Source organism: Chlamydotis macqueenii, chromosome 1 (assembly GCF_036417535.1).
Source record: "Chlamydotis macqueenii isolate bChlMac1 chromosome 1, bChlMac1.mat, whole genome shotgun sequence".
NCBI lineage: Eukaryota > Metazoa > Chordata > Aves > Otidiformes > Otididae > Chlamydotis > Chlamydotis macqueenii.
The window spans coordinates 87,072,076-87,090,102 of NC_141556.1; the positions used below are offsets into that span (position 1 = coordinate 87,072,076).

The following is an 18,027-nucleotide window of genomic DNA, read 5'->3' on the forward strand; positions in this document are numbered from 1 at the left end:
AGTGAATATCTGTATGCAGAAGCAGCTCTTGTACTACCTCCTGTAAACTCCCTCAAATACCTGTTGACCTTTCTCTTCATCGTACTGTTTTACGCTTGTCTCAAAATGTCACTTCCTGGAAGACTTAGAGCTGCTCGTACAGTTAGCACTAGGATTTTTCATCTCTATTAAATCTCGGTGTATTTTCTTCAGACACTTAAGTATTCTACTGAGTGACTGAAGGAAAGTAAACTGTCATTCAAACCTCCTTAATGACTCTAATTGGATTATAGTGCTGTAGAAATCAACAGCTTTTGTATGTTTATATACTGGTTCCTGCAGTGTAAACAGATGCGAGTTCAAAACTTGTTTTCCAATTTACGGCTGTTTCATGCAGTTTGAATCTAGAAATAGATAAAGCTGGTAGAATGATGGAGCTTTTGTTATTACTGTTGTATGCAGCACCTGGGACTGAAAATTTAAAGGTAAATGGTAAAGACAGAATCAACATGGCACTTGGTCTTGATGGTACGAAATCATGAAGGTGCACTAAGCACATTACCAGTGACTCATTTTAGTGAGTCAGACTCACTGTAACTACTCAAAAATCATTAATCTTTTTCACACAGGGGATTGCCTCTGGGGGCATGCATGTTAACCATGGGTTTTACCAAAAATGTTTCTACTTTTGAATAAAGCACACTCATTGTAAAGCATCCTTTTCAAATTAGATTAATATGGATATACCTTGAACATTGTTTCATTAAGATCTGAGATACATTGTTACCCTGTTTTTCTAAAAATTAAGGTTTTTCAGTGATGGTTGATCCTTTGCAAAAAGAATTTCAGTATCTATTAACAAAATGTTAGTAGATTTAGTCAGAAGGTAAAGTCTGTAACTTGCCTCCAGAAACTGAATTTTGAAAATGAGAAACATACCTCCAAAATACATTATTCTCACACTGAAATATTTTGATTCTTGAATATTCAGTAACACTTCCTATTTCTCATTCTCTGCAAGCTGTCTCTTTGGCTCCTGTACAGCGTGCTGTCTCTTGGTGAGAACATGACTGTGGGAAATTTTGTCTCCTTCTGGGGACCTCATTCTCATTCTCTGGCTGCATCTTACGCAGAGCCCTCTGCCCCTGAAAAGACTTTCCAGAGTACAGATCTGTAGTTTCAAATCCTTCAGTTGATAGAGGTTTTCAGCTGCTTTTGTTACTGAACTGGGCACATGGCTGCCACAATAGAATGTGAGTAACGTTTACAGGAATACAAGAAAGTAATTTTCGCGCATAAATGGGCCATAGTAGAAGTAAAAGTTATCCTAAATGGTATTACTTGTATTTTCTCTCTTTAGACCAGTGTTTTTCCACTTTTAAAGTGGTTTCTTTGCTCTATAGTTGAGGGAGAGCACTGTTACTGTTCAACAGTGTTAATAAGCTTGAATTCGATAGTCAAAGTGAGGAGCTCAGTCCTTAATTTTTTTTTATTGTTTGTGAGAAATACGTATGCGATGTGGGTCGTATTGAGAAAGGCCGCTGAAGAACAATTTGAATGCCTTTCAGTCAGTGCATCTGTTAAAACATTGCGCTGTATTTCTGGTACTGAAATACTGAAAGGTAATAATGCTACTATATTTTATTTTAAATGCAAACCTAATAGCACTTAAGAAAAATAAAAGGGCTAGTAAAACAATCTTTGTGTAACAATGCATTTTGCTGACAGCATTTATGTTACAGTAGCGTGGTTTTCCCCCTGCATGCTATGGACATTGGCCTGTAAACTGGGAAGTTATTTTCTAGATGACATCAAGTGATGTCAGACTTTGTCAGATTGAGAGTAAAATGTATGCCTTAAAGTCTCAATTTGAGCTTTTGAGCCCAAGCTAAAGACTTAAGCAAATAGGAGTACAAACTTTAAGTTAAAAATACACCGGATGTTTATGAGATAGCAGTCAAGGCTAGCGCACTGGAAGTTTGAACTGTGAATTTCTGGAACTAAAAGCTTGATTTATTATATTTTGGCTTAAAATCAGCTCACTTTAGACAGAGGAATGTAATAGTCATAAACCTTGCACAAAATGAACCAGTCTGGGATTGCTCTGATACTACTGTATCATATGTATATGCAAGTTATTCATTAGTAGCTTCATTCTTTGACCTTTTTTTGTAAAGGTGAAGCAGTGCTCTAAACGAATATGACATGACCGTGGTCTGTGAGATTAAGAAACACAGTTCTACTATAGAATCATAGAATGGTTAGGGTTGGAAGGGACCTTCAAAGGTCATCTAGTCCAACCCCCTGCCAGGAGCAGAGACATCCCTGACTAGATCAGGTTGCTCAGAGCCTGGTCTAACCTGTCCTTGAACGTTTCCAGGGATGGGGTATCAACCAGCTCTCTGGGCAACCTGTGCCAGTGTTCTACCACCCACATAGTAAAATTTTTTTCCTAATATCCAATCTAAATCTACCTCCCTCTATTTTAAAACCATTACCCCTTGTCCTATCACAACAGGCCCTACTGAACAGTCTCTCCCCATCTTTCTTATAGGCCCCCTTGAGGTACTGGGAGACTGCTATAAGGTCTCCCCAGAGCCTCCTCTTCTCCAGGCTGAACAGCCCCAACTCTCTCAGCCTGTCCTCATAGGAGAGATGCTCCAGCCCTCTGATCATCTTTGTGGCCCTCCTTTGGACCTTCTCCAACTGGTCCATGTCCTTCTTATGTTGGGGGCTCCAGAAATGGACAGAGTATTCCAGGTGGGGTCTCACCAGGGCAGAGTAGAGGGGCAGAATCACCTCCCTTGACCTGCTGGCCACACTCTTGATGCAGCTCAGGATGCGGTTGGCCTTCTGGGCCGCAAGGGCACATTGCTGGCTCATGTTGACCTTCTCGTCCACTAGCACTCCCAAGTCCTTCTCCTCAGGGCTGATTTCAATCCATTCTCCACCCAGCCTGTATTTGTGCCTGGGATTTCAATGACCCAGGTGCAGGCCCTTGCACTTGGCCTGGTTGAACTTCATGAGGTTGGTGCAGGCCCACCTCTCCAGCCTGTCAAGGTCCCTCTGGATGGCATCCCTCCCTTCCAGCATGTCCACGGCACTACACAGCTTGGTGTCATCGGCGAACTTGCTGAGGGTGCACTCTATCCCACTGTCCATGTCGCTGTCAAAGATGTTGAACAGGGCTGGGCCCAACACGGACCCCTGAGGGACACCACTCATGACCAGTCTCCACTTGGACATGGAGCCGTTGACCACCACTCTCTGAGTGCGGCCATCCAGCCAACTCTTTATCCACTGAGTGGTCCGTCCATCAAACCCATGTCTCTCTAGTTTAGAGAGAAGGATGTCGTGTGGGACAGTGTCAAAAGCTTTGCACAAGTCTGGGTAGATGATATCCGTTGCTCGTCCCTTGTCCACTGATGCTGTCATCCAATCATAGAAGGCCACCAAATTGGTCAGGCACGATCTGCCCTTGGTGAAGCCATGTTGGCTGTCACCAACCACCTCCTTGCTCTCCATGTGCCTTAGCATGGTTTCCAGGAGAATCTGCTCCACGACCTTGCCAGGCACAGAGGTGAGGCTGACTGGCGTGTAGTTGCCTAAGTCTTCCTTGTTCCCCTTTTTAAAAACGGGGGTTATGTTCCCTCTCTTCCAGTCATCGGGGACCTCACCAGACTGCCACAACTTCTCAAATACTTGCAAAGCTCAGTAACCTCTATCCATATCCTCAAATATTCCAACACAGCACCCCAGCAAGTTACTTAAAATCTGTTTGACTCTCTGGAAACTTTATTGATTTATCATAGACTTTGGCATATATTTTTAATAACCTTTGTAGGATAAATATCCCAATTTAAATATGTAGATACATTACTATTTTTGTTGTCAATCTTGTGTTTATTTTCTTCTGTAAACTTTGGATTGGCTTTCAACTGCAGTAGGGCCAGATGATCATTGTAGGTCCCTTCCAACTGAACTTTTCTATTCTAATTCTCACTTATCAAATGGTAGTTGCTCCTTTTCATTGGTATGTTTTCAGCATACTGGAGAAAACATGTGATATGGGTCAAGGGACTCAATTCTTCCTAAAAGCGTTTAGGCCAAGCTTGGTATTTCTTACATGCTTACTTCTTGCCTTCTTTCCTTTCCATTATCCACTGTCTTATCTTTAATGCTGTTCAACGAAAAAGCATTTTTGCCTGACACGTGGCAACAGAGAGCGAGTGTGGTTTTTGTAACTAGTGCTTGTTTTAAATCCCTAGGACTATTTTGGTTTACATTAGTCATTGAGCAACTCTGTAATTCAAACAAGCTTGAAAAGGTTGTGTTATATTGAGAGTCTGATGTGTATCTTTCTGATGCATTGAAATATTTTAGGACTGGAATGAGCCATTTTTGTCTATTGTTAGAATAACATCTTGTTTAACCCAGGCTTTAAAAGAGCACTCTTAGTTTTGTATGTAAATCTCAAAACGTTTTTTTAATGATCATTAAAGATCATCATGGAAGATAGTGCTTAAAACCAAGATGATGTTGGTTTTGTTGATAGTGAGTTTCAAGGTCATGCTTTACTAAAAGCTCTTATGTTCCTAAATGTCTTTATAATTAACTCTGCATTTACCTTGTGAGGTTTATGGACCGTACTGATTCAAACAATGAGTTCTGAATTCAAGGTAAAATATGCTGTGATGAGGTTTCCAGCTCTTGCAGGTCACACCTCATTAATAAAAGGAGTGGCTGTGATTTTTTTTTAAAGTGGTTACTTCAGATCTTGACAAGTTGTATACGATGTATTTATTGTGCAGAAGGAGCCCTTCTGATTTTTGTGCAGGAGAGGAAGAGCCCTTCTGATTTCTTTCTTAAACTCAGTGATTGCTAGATGTGTCTTTGCACATGTCCTGTAGTTGAAGTACAGGATGTAGGGCTTTTCCTCTCTAAATTATTGACTAGACAAAGGTGCTGAGATATAATCTAGAAAACCTCTGTGATACACTTTTCTACAGTAGAGTTGCTGATGTGTGTGCTATTTTTCTTTTCGGGTATCATGGCAAAAATAGTGTACAATTATGCACTAACAAAATTCAGTGAACTTGTCAGAATTATTAGAATTGCTTAGAATAAACCAACTTGAGATGTGGCTTCTGTTTTGAAGTTACAATTGTTTATAAGCAATGTGTTTTTAGTAATCAGATGCTGACTGGCATTTGTGTCTCTAGAGAAGAAGAGGAACGTCTGAGAAATAAGATCCGAGCAGATCATGAAAAGGCTCTGGAAGAGGCTAAGGAGAAATTGAAGAAATCACGTGATGAGATTCAAGCTGAGATTCAGACAGAAAAGAACAAAGTAGTGCAAGAGTTGAAAAAAAAGGACAGCAAGCCACTGCCCCCTGTTCCTTTACCAAATCTTATAGGGATAAACAGTGGAGAACCAGCAGACCTGGATATCCGAGAGAAGAGGAACAAAATTAAAGAGGTAAAGATGATGATGTGATCCTACCTGTTCTTGTATCTGATACTGGTTATTTATATGGCGTCTAGTTGCTGTTATAATTAAAAGAAAAGAAAAACATTACTACAAATCTTTTTGATAAACAGTAATATAAAAGTACATGTCACTTATTAATGAACATCAACATTATTGCATGTTTTTTTCTTGATGTTGGGGTGTTTATTTCACTGGATAACAAAAGTGATTTTAAGGATTTTGTCAGCTTAGTAGTATGGGTTCAAGGTGAGTTTATCGTTAACACATGGAACGCAACAAGTGCATCTTTAAAGCAGAGCCTGACTTTGGCAGGTTCCATTCAAAGAGTAGGATATGTTAGTGTGTCACAAAATATTTTAGTGTTTAAAAAGTGGATTGAAAAGACAGGAAAAAAATGACCTGCTGCTAAAATTCGCAAATTACCAAATTATCGTATGCTTTTCAAAACAAGTTTTAAATAGGAGTTCATTTAAGTCGATTGCCTCATTTGTCTGTAAAACATTCAAACTATGGTGTTGGCTTTAGGCTTTTGGTTCTGTGGCAGCTTGTGCGATGGGAATTGCTGTTTCTGGTCTTACCCTTTCCACTCCTGGTTAGCCGTGAGATTTATTGCCCTCTTTTGCCTTGACAATGCCAATTTCCTATAAGTATTGCCAGGCGTTTTTCTGAGTCTGTACTTCTAACTAGTATGACAGAAGCATTGCACAGCCTTCTTTTTCTTTCCTGCTGTAGTATTAGTTTTATGCCTAAAAATCATGTTAGCAAGCAGGAATGGTTCAGGCCAGAGGCAGACAAGCACAAGCTCTGTAATTAAAGAACACCCAGGACCACAGCACTTAGTAGTTGCATCAGCTGAATCTTCTTTTAAATTGTAATCTGAGTTTAGTTAGCTCATAAAACCAAACAAAAAAAGGTCAATCATACACCTGTCCTCATAATAGGGAGGAGTTGCAGCTGGAGTATGTGCCATGCTGTGGGTAGATCACCCGAGTTGGAACTTTACTTTGAATGTTAATGATGACTAGATAAAACCCATTCTTATTGAATAATGAGCAACTGCTTGTGATACATGAAGGGTACAGCATGGAGCTGCATCACTATTTGTGTCGCTCATGTAGCAAATCTTTCCCTAGAAGGTGTGCTTGTTCTTCCAGTGACTACTGCAGAAGCACTTCTGACTGAGAAGTGGTGTGTGGAATATTGGACCCCCTTGACCCTACTTGGTTAGGTCTGTTTCCCAAAGGACAGCACTAAACTGTGGATTTCAAAAGGCTCTACTGCTTTTCAAAACTGTGCCCTCAAACATTTTTGGTGGGAATATACAGAGAATCTTGCTTTTCAAAATGTCTTCTGTAGGGTGAATGGTATGGACATTTAGCTGTCAACATTTCTTAACTTTAACTACAGATTACTGTATTTAAATACCTTTAAGTTTGGCACTGATGGATTTAATAGGTAGAATAAAATTTAATTGACAAAGTAATGTGAAAGTACTGAGCACAGCTAACAATGAAGAACTAGCTGGAAGAAATAATCAACTGAATTTGCTATAGATCAAGCCTGGAATTGGAGGGAGGATTGAAAATTAGTATTTGCATTTCTGAGGTTGTTTTGTCAGATTGTGGACTGAGAGGAGATGAGAAGCTACAGGTTAATACAGAATGGCAACTTTCTTGGTGACATAAATAAGTAGTAAATAAATAAAGTTTGGACAGTTCTTGCTGATCTAAACCTGAAGGTATAGCAGTTTTTGAGTGAGGAATTGGGGTAATTTAATAGCTCTGGTGATACTTAGCTGCATTTGCCACAAATCTCATGCTGTAAAAGGCTTATTCCTTTTTTTGGTGGTCAGCCTACATGTGAATCACACTGACAAGCTGTTGTTTTTCTTATTGCATAACTTGTTGATGGCTCCCATTGTGATTTCTGAAGTGTAGCTCTTCATAGTCAGACCAAAGATTTTATGGGACTGTATATTAGGTGGGTAAATACTTAAGATAATTGTACCTTTGTACTGAGCAGTCTTCAACAGTGTGACTGCTGTGCTTGAACAGCACAGGACCATATTAGCATGGCTGAATTTTCTGACTTTGTTGCATGAATTGCCTTAATTGAGTCAAGTCTTGTTAGTACTGTGTGACTATCAAGTGATCTCTAGAATTTTTAAATTATTTGATGCAAGGCAGCAGATTATTTCTTGTACAGCTAGATGTGTGAAGGGGTAGAATACAGGAGTGGAGGGTCTTCTGGTGAGAATGGACAAATAATGCTGAAGAACCCATTGTTGGTACATTATCATTTTTGTTTGGCCTCTGTGTCTGCCTCTGAATTTTGGCATCTGCTATATTGCAGTGAATAAATGTGGCTGAGATAAAACGTGTGTTGACAGTGTCAGATGAATAAAATTTTGCCTGAAACCTGTTTTTGACAGCATCAGATGTATCACAGAAGGCTGCAGCAATTCCAGAGATGCAAAGTGCATTTTGAAATATGCTATGATCATCGCCGAGGTCTTCTCTCACTGTTTTTTTGTAACCAGTGTAGACCAATACAAATAGTCTTTATAGATGAGATGGAGACTTATTTAAAAAAACCCCAAGTTCTGGAGACAGTATCTCTAACGTAGGTCTAAACCTAGCTTATGTAGCATTTCTGACATGGAAGACATTATGGTTTCCTGGATTGAGATGAAAAAAATAGCACAGGGAAGCATATCCAGCTTCATCCGTCATCCTCAGAAGGCATTTAGCTTGTGCCTTGGTTTACTTTGAAGTGTCTTGATGCATATTTGAGGAACTTCACTCTTACAGAACAACTTTAGACTGCTTAAATTCACAAAATGAAAGAATTTATACAACCTATTTTGCCTAGTATCAAATGGTGAAAAACTATGTAGAATTGGGCTGACTGGGGACAATTTGTAACACACGTGGCTCTTTACAATTGGGAGAAATTTTAGAAAACCTTCAACCATGGATCTCATTCCTGTCATTTTTACAGAAAATTTATTACTTCTTTTTCTTTCCAAAGAACAACTTGAAGTCTTTTTTTTTTTTTAGCAGATCTTTGTTTAAAAAGTGGTTTTACAGTACTTGAATATTTTAAATATATGTATATTTTGATTTTTAAAAAACAGTACATAAAAGTAAAAAGAATTTGTGTAATGCTTTTTAAAGCTTTGTGAAGCATTTGAATGCTTTATGTAATAGGAATGTTTACTCAGCACAGAGAGGGAGGCTTCTTAAGGTTGTGGAATAAACCAGGAGCAGAATCTGCATCTCTGGGTTTTGTTTTTGTGTGTTTTTGCTTTTGATATTTATATTTAGTGTTACATTGAATTAGTTACAATTGAGAATGCAGAGTTGTATAATCTATCTGTATTCTTTTAACAACTATTTATGAGGTGGCTGATTATTTTAGATGTACAGTGACAACTCTGAAAAGTAAAGGTTCTTACTGTACATACTTTGTACCATTTCTCTAATATATTAGCCTGCTGTTTTGGCTTTTAAAAAAAAAACTGTGTTTTTTAATTAACTGGTATTTTAAGAATAAATGGGTCTGAAAATTATTTATGCTGCCACACTTTAGGTTTGTATTTTAGTGATTTTTCTCATACTAAGTAAAAGATGAGAAAATGGTTTTAGAAGAGTAGATGTAACTTGTATAATTTTCTAAAAAGATTAAGATGTACCTTTTATTGTGGTTAATGCAAAGAAATTAAGAAGAAAACTAATCTTTTGGAAGTCATTAGATATAAATTGCATGAGCACTTGGAATTTTTGGCACTTATGTCCTTTAAATGGTGTTCAGAATATTGTTTCTTTTCTGCAGTTTAAATGTAGTCATTACATAGTGCTCTTTTTGTAATGAGTTTTGTTTCCTTGAGAAGTTAATTTTTACCCAGTCAAATAAGGAAAATTTTATAGTTCTTTTCATGCTACTCAGGGTTCAGGTTTTCTTTCAGCCTGAGATTTCACAGTATTATCTTACTACCAGCCTTAATTTTGGATACTTGCTGAAATAGCATATTTCAGCCAATAATGGTACTACTCCCGTGTAGGATGTCGTGTATATACCTTGTCTGTTCTAAATGTTGAAATATTTGAGTTCTTGGATTGTTAAAGTCTATAGGTGTTTGCTCTGAGAAGTGTTGAAATTATGGATGTCTAAGTTTTACATACAAGTCAGTATCTATTGTATGACATACAATATCAGTTTTGCATATGTACTGACTACAGAGCTCTGGGGGAAATTGTCAGGGACCTAAGGGGCTGGATAGTGACCTCCTGCTGGTAAGGGGAAAGGGTGTGAGGACGAGGACATTGGCAACACACATCAGCAGTTGGCTGTGGAACTGTTGTTGGCAACAGGGTTTTGGGTTCTACAACCATGGGACCCTGTTTGCAGGGTCTGCCTGGGAGAGATGGGATCAACCTCACTAAGACAGGAGACAAAGGCATCTTTGTCAGCAGGATGATTGACCTTGTAAGGAGGACTTTGAACTAGGAATGATGGGGGAGGGAGAGGATAATTAGCAGCCTTGTGTGGGACTGACTGATAGGGAGGATGAGCAAAGGGCCTGCAGTGGTGTGACTGAAAGGGATCACAAAATCAGCAAAACAAAGCTTAAGCAGGGTCACCTCTAGCATTTGCATATAAGCAAGGAAATGCCTACAAGGCACCATTATGGAGAAATCCCCAAAACCATTTTGGGGAAATCAGCATGCAAGGGTACCTCTCTGAAGGGCATGTACAATAATGTGTGTGGCATGGGGAATAGACTTGATTAGTTGGAAATCTGTGTGTGGTGCAGGGCTGTGATCTTGTTGGGGGATGTGGAGATGGATGGAGAAGTGATGGCATGACTTGCATGACTGGAGTGTTGCGTTGGAGGGATATAGACTCTTTAAGAACGGGCTAGGAGAATGAGGGAGTGAAGTTGCCTTTTATGTGAGAGAGCGCTTGGAGTGCCTGGAGCTCTGCCTGGGTATGGATGATGAACCAAGAGAGCTTATGGTAAGGATTAAAGAACAGACTGGTATGGCTGACGTTGTAGTCTATGTCTACTATAGGCTGCCTGACCAGAAATAACAGGTGGATGAGGCACTCTACACACAGATTGGAACAGCATCAGGTTTGCAGGCCTTGATCTTCATGGGGGACTTCAGCCAACTCAGTATCTGCTGGAGGCACAACACAGCAGGGCGTAAGGAATTCAAGAGTTTTCTAAAGTGCATTGATGGCAACTTATCCTCCAAATGATAGTGCAGCCAACGAGAAGAGGTGCTTTGCTAAACGTCATACTCACAAAGGAGGGATTTTTGGGGATGTGAAGTTCAAAGGCAACCTTGGCTGTAGAGGCCATGAGATAGTGGAGTTTAGGATCCTTAAAGGAGGGAGAAGGGCAAAAGGCAAGCTCAAAACACTGAACGTCAGGAGAGTGGACTTTGGCCTCTTCAAAGATTTGCTTGGTAGAATCCTTGGGATAAGGTCCTGGAGAGAAGAGGGGCCCAAGAAAGCTAGTTAATATTGAAGGATCACTTTCACCAAGCTCAAGAGCAGTCCGTTGCAATGAGCAGGAAGTCAGGCAGAAATGCTGATTCTTTCAAAACTCAAGTGCAGAAAGGAAGCATAAAGAAGGTGGAAACAAGGACAGTTAATCTGAGAGGAAAACAGATGCTCTCTGAGCTTGCAGGGATGGAGTTCGAAAAGCTGAGGCCCAAAAGCCCAACTGCAGGTGAATCTGGCAAAGGATTTCAAAGGCAACATGAAGAGCTTCTATAAGTACACAGGTGACAAAAAGATTGAAGAGTATGTGGGCCCACTGCTGAATGAGGCAAGGGACCTAGTGACAGAGGACATGGAAGAAACTGAGGTTCTTTTTTTGCCTCAGTCTGGGCTGATAAGAATGGCCTTCAGGAATCCCAGGCCCTGGTGACCACTGAGAAAGTCTGGAGCAAGAAAGACATACCCTTAGTGGAAGAAGATCAAATGAAGGAATACTTAGGCGAACTGTACCTACTTAGTCTATGGGCCATGATGGGATGTACCTAGGAGTGCTGAGGGAGCTGGCTGATGTCATTGTGAGACCTGCTGATAATATCTGAAAGATAGTGATGATTGGGAGAGTGCTCAAAGACTGGAGGAAAGCAAATGTCATTCTTGTCTTCAAGAAGGATGACCTAGGGAACTACAGACTGTTCAGCCTTACTTTGATCCCTGGGAAAGTGATGTGGTGGAGCAACTGATCCTGGAAACTATTCCCAGGTTTATGAACAACAAGAAGGTGATTGGGAGTAGGAGGCATGGATTGATGAAAGGGAAGTCGTGGTTGACTCACTTGATAAACTTGTACGATTAAATAACTGGCTTAGTAGATGAGGAGCGAGCAGTGACTATTGTCTGCCCAGTCTTTGGTAAAGCCTTTGACGCTGTCTCCCATAAGATCCTAGCAGAGAAGCTGAAGTATGAGCTGGATAAGCAGACAGTGTGGTGGGTTGAAAACTGGCTGAATGGCTGGGCCCAGAGGGTGGTGGTTAGTTACTTGAAGTGCATTTGGAGGTAAGTAACTAGTGGTGTACCCCAGGGGTCAATACTAGGTCTGATCCTGTTCAACATCTTCATTAATGATCTGGATAATGGGACATAATATATTCACAACAAATTTGCTGATGACAAAACTGGGAGGAGTGGCTAACATGCCAGAACATTGCACTGTCACCCGGGGGACCTCAACAAACTGAAGAAATGGGCTGATAGGAACATCATGCAGTTCAACAAGGGCACGTTCAGAGTCCCTCACCTCGGAGGAACAACCTCATACACTGCTGGAGGTCAACCATCTGGAGAGCAACTTTTCAGAAAAGGACTTGGGAGTCCTAGTGGATACAGAGTTGAATATGAACCAGCAGTGTGCCCTTACAGCAAAGGTGAATGGTATCCTGGACTGCATTAGACAGGGTGTTGCCAGGAGGCTGAGGGAGGTGATCCCTCTCCACTACTCAGCACTGATGAGGCCACACTTGGAGTGCTGTGTCCAGTTCTGGGCTCCCCAGTACAAAAGACACGTGGGCATACTTGAGAGAGTCCAGTGAAGGGCTGCGAAGATGGTGAAGGGACTGGAGCATCTCTCATCTGAGGAAAGATTGAGAGAGCTGGGACTGTTTATCCTGGACAAGAGAAGGCTCAACAGGATCTTACCAATGTGTATAAGTACCTCAAGGGAGGGTGCAAAGAGGATGGAGCCAGACTCTTTTCAGTGATGCCCGGTGACAGGACAAGAGACAGCGGGCAAAGGCTGAACCATAGAAGGTTCCATCTGAACATCAGAAACTCTTGTTTGGTGTGGGGGTGACTGAGCACTGGAGCTGGCTGCCCAGGTAGGTTGTAGAGTCTCCCTCCTTTGAGGTGTTCATAAGATAACTGGCTGTGGATCTGGGCAGCCTGCTCCAGATTACCATGCTTGAGCAGAGTGGCTGGACCAGATGACCTCCAGAGGTCCCATACAACCTCAAGGATGATGTTTGTTGGCTAAGCCTGTCAAATGGAAGAAAGCTGCTCAGGAATGTTTCACAAGTGCATGCAGTGAGCTTGAGTGAAATAGTTCTTATGTTCTAGATTTCAAAGATAGACTGGAAAAATCCAATTTCTCTGGAGCTTTTGTTCCACTGCTTGTTCTATATTCGTTGTGATATGCAGTCATGTAATTAGGCAGTGCTAATTATACATGGACTTTTAAAAATTCAGCTGAAAAGAGGTGTGGTGCTCACGCAAGCGAGAGTTGTGAAGTGGCTGAAGCTGCTGGCTGTAGCATGCTTGCTTCTTGTGCGGTTTAAAAGCTGTTATAGGATAGCAAGGAGATATGACTTTCTGATAAGCTGTTTTCAACATGGCAAAATTTTGGTTTTATTCCTGCTTGTCATGGATTTCTGGTAAAAATAAGTAGTTGAGAAAGATATTTAAGCGGAAGTTGTTGTGAAATTGGCATCCAGGATGCACAGGGGCACAGGTGAAGATCACTTGCTACATCTGATACCTGCAGAATGAGTCACTGTTAAGTTTGGGGACCAAAGTCCTCGCTGGGAAGCTGGAGATGTTCTGACTTGAGTTCTTTTGCCAGTTAACTTACTGTGGCCTTCAGTGACTTGTAATGTGTTGCCTCTTAGAAGGGGAGGTAGGAAGATAATTTACTTAATATTAGTGGAAGCAATTTTGGAAATACTTTTAGAAATGTGCCAAGATAAAAAGTGATTAAAATGCATTTTCATCATGTTATCTGGATGATGCTCAAGAGGCTGCTAATAATGTTGAGAAGTAACAGACTTTTATAAGCAGCAAAACTGTTTCCTATGGATTTTTGACCTACATCCCCTTATACCACCCTCTGCTCCTTTTACACATGTTCCTGTGAATGCCCTCTTATATTTCTATTTGGCTGCATGAATTGCAATGTGTTCTGTGCCTGGTTTTTGTGTCTGTCTACCTTATCTAGCCACAGATTTGATTTTTTTTTTTCCTCTTCTTCTCCTCCACCTCTGAGTGGCTGGTTCCTCCAACTCTGTAAAATCAGGTTTGAAAAGAGAGAATGGATTCAAAGGCTACTGCAAATGTGTGTGGCAAATGACAGATATCCAAACAGCAAGATTGTATAAGCCTTATTCTTTTAAGAAATCAGGTTAAAAATAGTAAGTGTCCTTTTACCTAGGTTCTATTTTCTATGCTTTTTGAGAAGAGAGATGTGCAGAAGAAAGAAATACTTAAACGTGTAGCAGTCTTTTCATGCTGCATAACTCCTCTTTTCATAGTTACTATTCATAAAACTTTCACTGCTAATCTCATTTGTGTTTTTTTTTGTAATTGCAGTATTTCTGATCTAGCCAAATTGGCTGCCTTCTGCTACTGGAGGACTTTTTTCAGCATCTAAAACCAAATTAGAACAATTTCATTATTGCTGACACTCTACACTGTTTTTGTTTTTGAATTTACTTGGACTTCTAGTTGGTTAGGACATCAGTTTTTAGTAATACATGTCTATTGCTTTAAGGTTTTTGCATTGTATTTTGTAGCTGACTGCTCCTGGCTTTGATCCCAATAGAAATGAAGTACAATATGTATTACGACCTATCTTTTTCAGTATTTAAGATAAGACTCCCTGCAGAGTATGTGTGTAAAATATATATACACACACTTACATAAAAGTATGTGTGTATATATTAAAATGTATTTGTATCTACGCATACGTATACACACACATCGTTTATTAAGTGGTTTTGTTTGCACACCTTGGATTCTCAGTTCTGGATTCTCAAATGTAATTCAGCATGTTGAGAACAGCTAAGTTGGCTTTAAATTAGTTTCACTGCACTTTTTAAGTGCTTATCTTTACTGAATTAATAAAATCTATGTAAAGTAAGGATGAACTTTTTTTGATCAAGCCTGTTGGTATGTATTGGAATGAAAATTGTGCAGTTGGCACTTTGGCCAGTACAGGCAAGTTAGGAATGGCCCTGCACAGTTATGTCTCAGCATGTTGGGATGATTGTATAAAGAACTCATTTTACATTTGTAAATCTTTAATTTATGCCTATGAGAAGCTTTGTGGCGTGGTGTGTTTATTTTGCTCAAACAGAAGGATGAAAATAAAGCTCCTAGTATGGATGGTGCGGTATTTCATCATCTTAGAATACATCCTGGATAGGTGGCTTTGGTTGGTAACTTAAAATGTGCTATTAATGAGGAATGCAAGTTTGTGAGGATATTTAAAAACCGAACCAATTCATTCAAGTTGTAGCAATTACAGAATTCTCCAGCACTCGTGCATTATTGGAAGCATGTTAAAAATTCAAGAAGGTTTTCATTATTAAAGATACCTTTTTTTCCAGACCATTATGAGAAGAACCTGTCTTTCAGCACACTGATGTATTTAAAATTCATAGATGCAAAATAAAATCAAGAAAACAAGGGAATACTTCACTTCCCTAATATAATCAGCCAAACAAAAATGAGCAAAACCTCAGGTAAATTGCTTATCTTCAGAATTGGGTAAATCAAAAGGCTCCATGATACCTGGTTGATCTTGCTATTGTTTGTTTTTGTTTGTGTTTTTTTTTTTTAAATTTTGTGTTTATGTGCCATTTATTCCTGTACTATGGCAATGTTAGTAGCAAAAATCATGAATTATGGCTAGATGGAAGAGAGCTCTATGTTAAATTATACAAGATCTATTATACTAGTGACAATGTGTGTTTTTGCGGCTATGGAGACTTTGATTGGAAAGCAAGAGCATCCTCTTAAATACAGTAAAAATTCTACTGCTTGTTAGTCATCTTTGCATAACTTCTGCTGTAGTCGCCTCTGTATTTCCCAGAGCAACTCCATAGAATATATAGCAGTGTGTTCTCTGACACACAGTTTTCCTGATGATGTTACATCTCAGAGTTATTGATATTAATGATATTATTGATACACAATGTGAGCGACTTGTAGGTGATGAGTAACCTCTTCTGGTGTGTTCCATTAGGACATAGACCTTCTGCATACAATACTGTAATATCTGAAACTTGCAATAGTTTACTCTGACTTAGTTTGGATTCTTGATTTGCATTGCTGTCATCTATTTGTATTTTCCGCTTTGTCACCAGAGGACTAGAAAGTGGCTTACAAGACATCAGTTTTTGAAACTGATTCAAGGGGAGACCAAAGAACTGCACACCCCTCTTCTGATGAAGAGCTGCAGATAAACAGATGCTAGAATAGGGAATAGAATTGTTGAGCACACACATATGTAAGATTTCCCATTATATTTTTAATGATGGCATGATGCACAAAGCTGTAGAAGATCCATGAAAATGTCAACAAGCATGTGAACAAGGGAGATATGGTTATATACATAATTTAAATATATATATATATATATATATTTGGCAAGGTTCATCACTAACAGCTGTTGAACTAAGTGGCCATGGGATAGAGGATTGTGTCTCTGCCTGAGAAGTTGGTTAGAAGGCAGGAAAGAGAAGAGTACAAATAAATGGTGCTGGAGGCCACGGAGGACCTGTGCTGGGGAACCGTGCTCTAAATTATGCAAATAAATATTCAGAGTTTGAAAATGGATGAGTAATAGTGTGATCAACTTTGCTGCCAACATGGAGATTTGGAATAGAAAACTGAGTCCAGACTGAAGAACTGGGGAAAAATCTTATGGGACTGAGTAATTATCTCCCCTTTTATTTCTCAGCTAAATATAAAATGATGCATATTGGGGCTGGAGTGGGAGAAATTCTAACTTCATGCTTAATATGAAAAGGTGTGAGGTGACTTATTACCACTTGAGAATGAGAGCCTGTGTTTATAATAGTTCCTTGGAAATGTCGCTGCAGTGCTCAATAGCAGACAAAAAGCAAATATTCAGTATTTTAGGAAAGGCAAGCAAAACAGGCAAGGTTCTTATGGTAGTGTGTGGGGCTAAGGTGCCTCTGCCTTGTGTGCTTCATCTAGTTCTAGTTTCTCAGTTTCAAAAAGAATATAGTAAAACTGGCAGAGGTGCAGGGATAAGCTGATGAAGGTTTTTACGTTGATGCCTGAAAAGGCAAGACTGGAAGAAAGGAACTGCTTTCTGTTGGCTCATGTGCAGTCCCAATTGTTAACAAAGATGGTCTGAGAGGTTCTAGTTTTCTGAACACCACAGGACCAGTCAAATCCATGAATACCAGTTTCTCTTGAAACCATGAGGACACACAAGGTCGAAACTACTGACTCATCATCTTAGAAAAAAAGCATTTGGCTTTCTTCTACAAACTTGAACAGTCAGTTCACTATTATAAGCTCTCTAAGTTTAGACTCTTTACATCTGCTGTTCCAGTTTTCACCAGACTGAAGTATTTTCCCCTTAGCTCCATCGAGCGTCTTAGACTTCAGTTATTTAACGCCAACAAAAAAGGACAACTTCCCACTTTGCATACATTTGATAAACATTTTAGTTTTGGTTTAGTAATGGATTTCTTACCAGATTCATCAGTAAAAGAAAACCCAGCTTTCTGTGTGTTAGGAACATGTTCCAAACAGACTTTTCCAGTGACAGTGTCCAGAAATGCATGACAGAGGCATAGACTGATGTCTGAAATAATTTCTCTTTAGGTAGAAATTTGTAGCTTCCAGAAGAATAAAATAGTCTAAGTTTTCTATGTTTCTTCAGAAATCTGAGTATCTATACAAGGAAAAGATAATTCTTTAATTTAACCTCCAAAAAGTAGTCTCTGCAGACAGTAGGAAAGTGGTTATTAATTTTTAATCTGCCAATTGAGCAGTGATCTTGTCTTGCAAGTCCTTGGTAAATTTTAAAGGAGAATTTGAAGGTGGTTTATATAAACCTCTTGAAATCATATGGCAAAACTGATTTGCTGTCTCTGTTATGCCCATTCCTGATGCAATGGCAAGAAGAGGGTAGATTTCTCATTTCTAAGCACAACCTGTAAAGACTGCAATTTGCCAGTCAGTTGTTTCTTTTGCTTATTTCTCAGGATTCTTATTTTCTGTTTGTTAGGTGTCTGCCCTTTT

The 18,027-nt window shown here is 39.6% G+C and overlaps 1 protein-coding gene across 1 annotated transcript in view; it reads left to right on the forward strand.

Moving 5' to 3' along the window:
• MAN1A2 (mannosidase alpha class 1A member 2) overlaps nt 1-18,027 on the forward strand; it is a 144,283-nt gene that overhangs the window by 26,969 nt on the left and 99,287 nt on the right. The window contains exon 2 of the mRNA XM_086759953.1: nt 5,202-5,457. Coding sequence (XP_086616079.1) covers nt 5,202-5,457 — 256 coding nt within the window. The remainder of the gene's footprint in view (nt 1-5,201; nt 5,458-18,027) is intronic.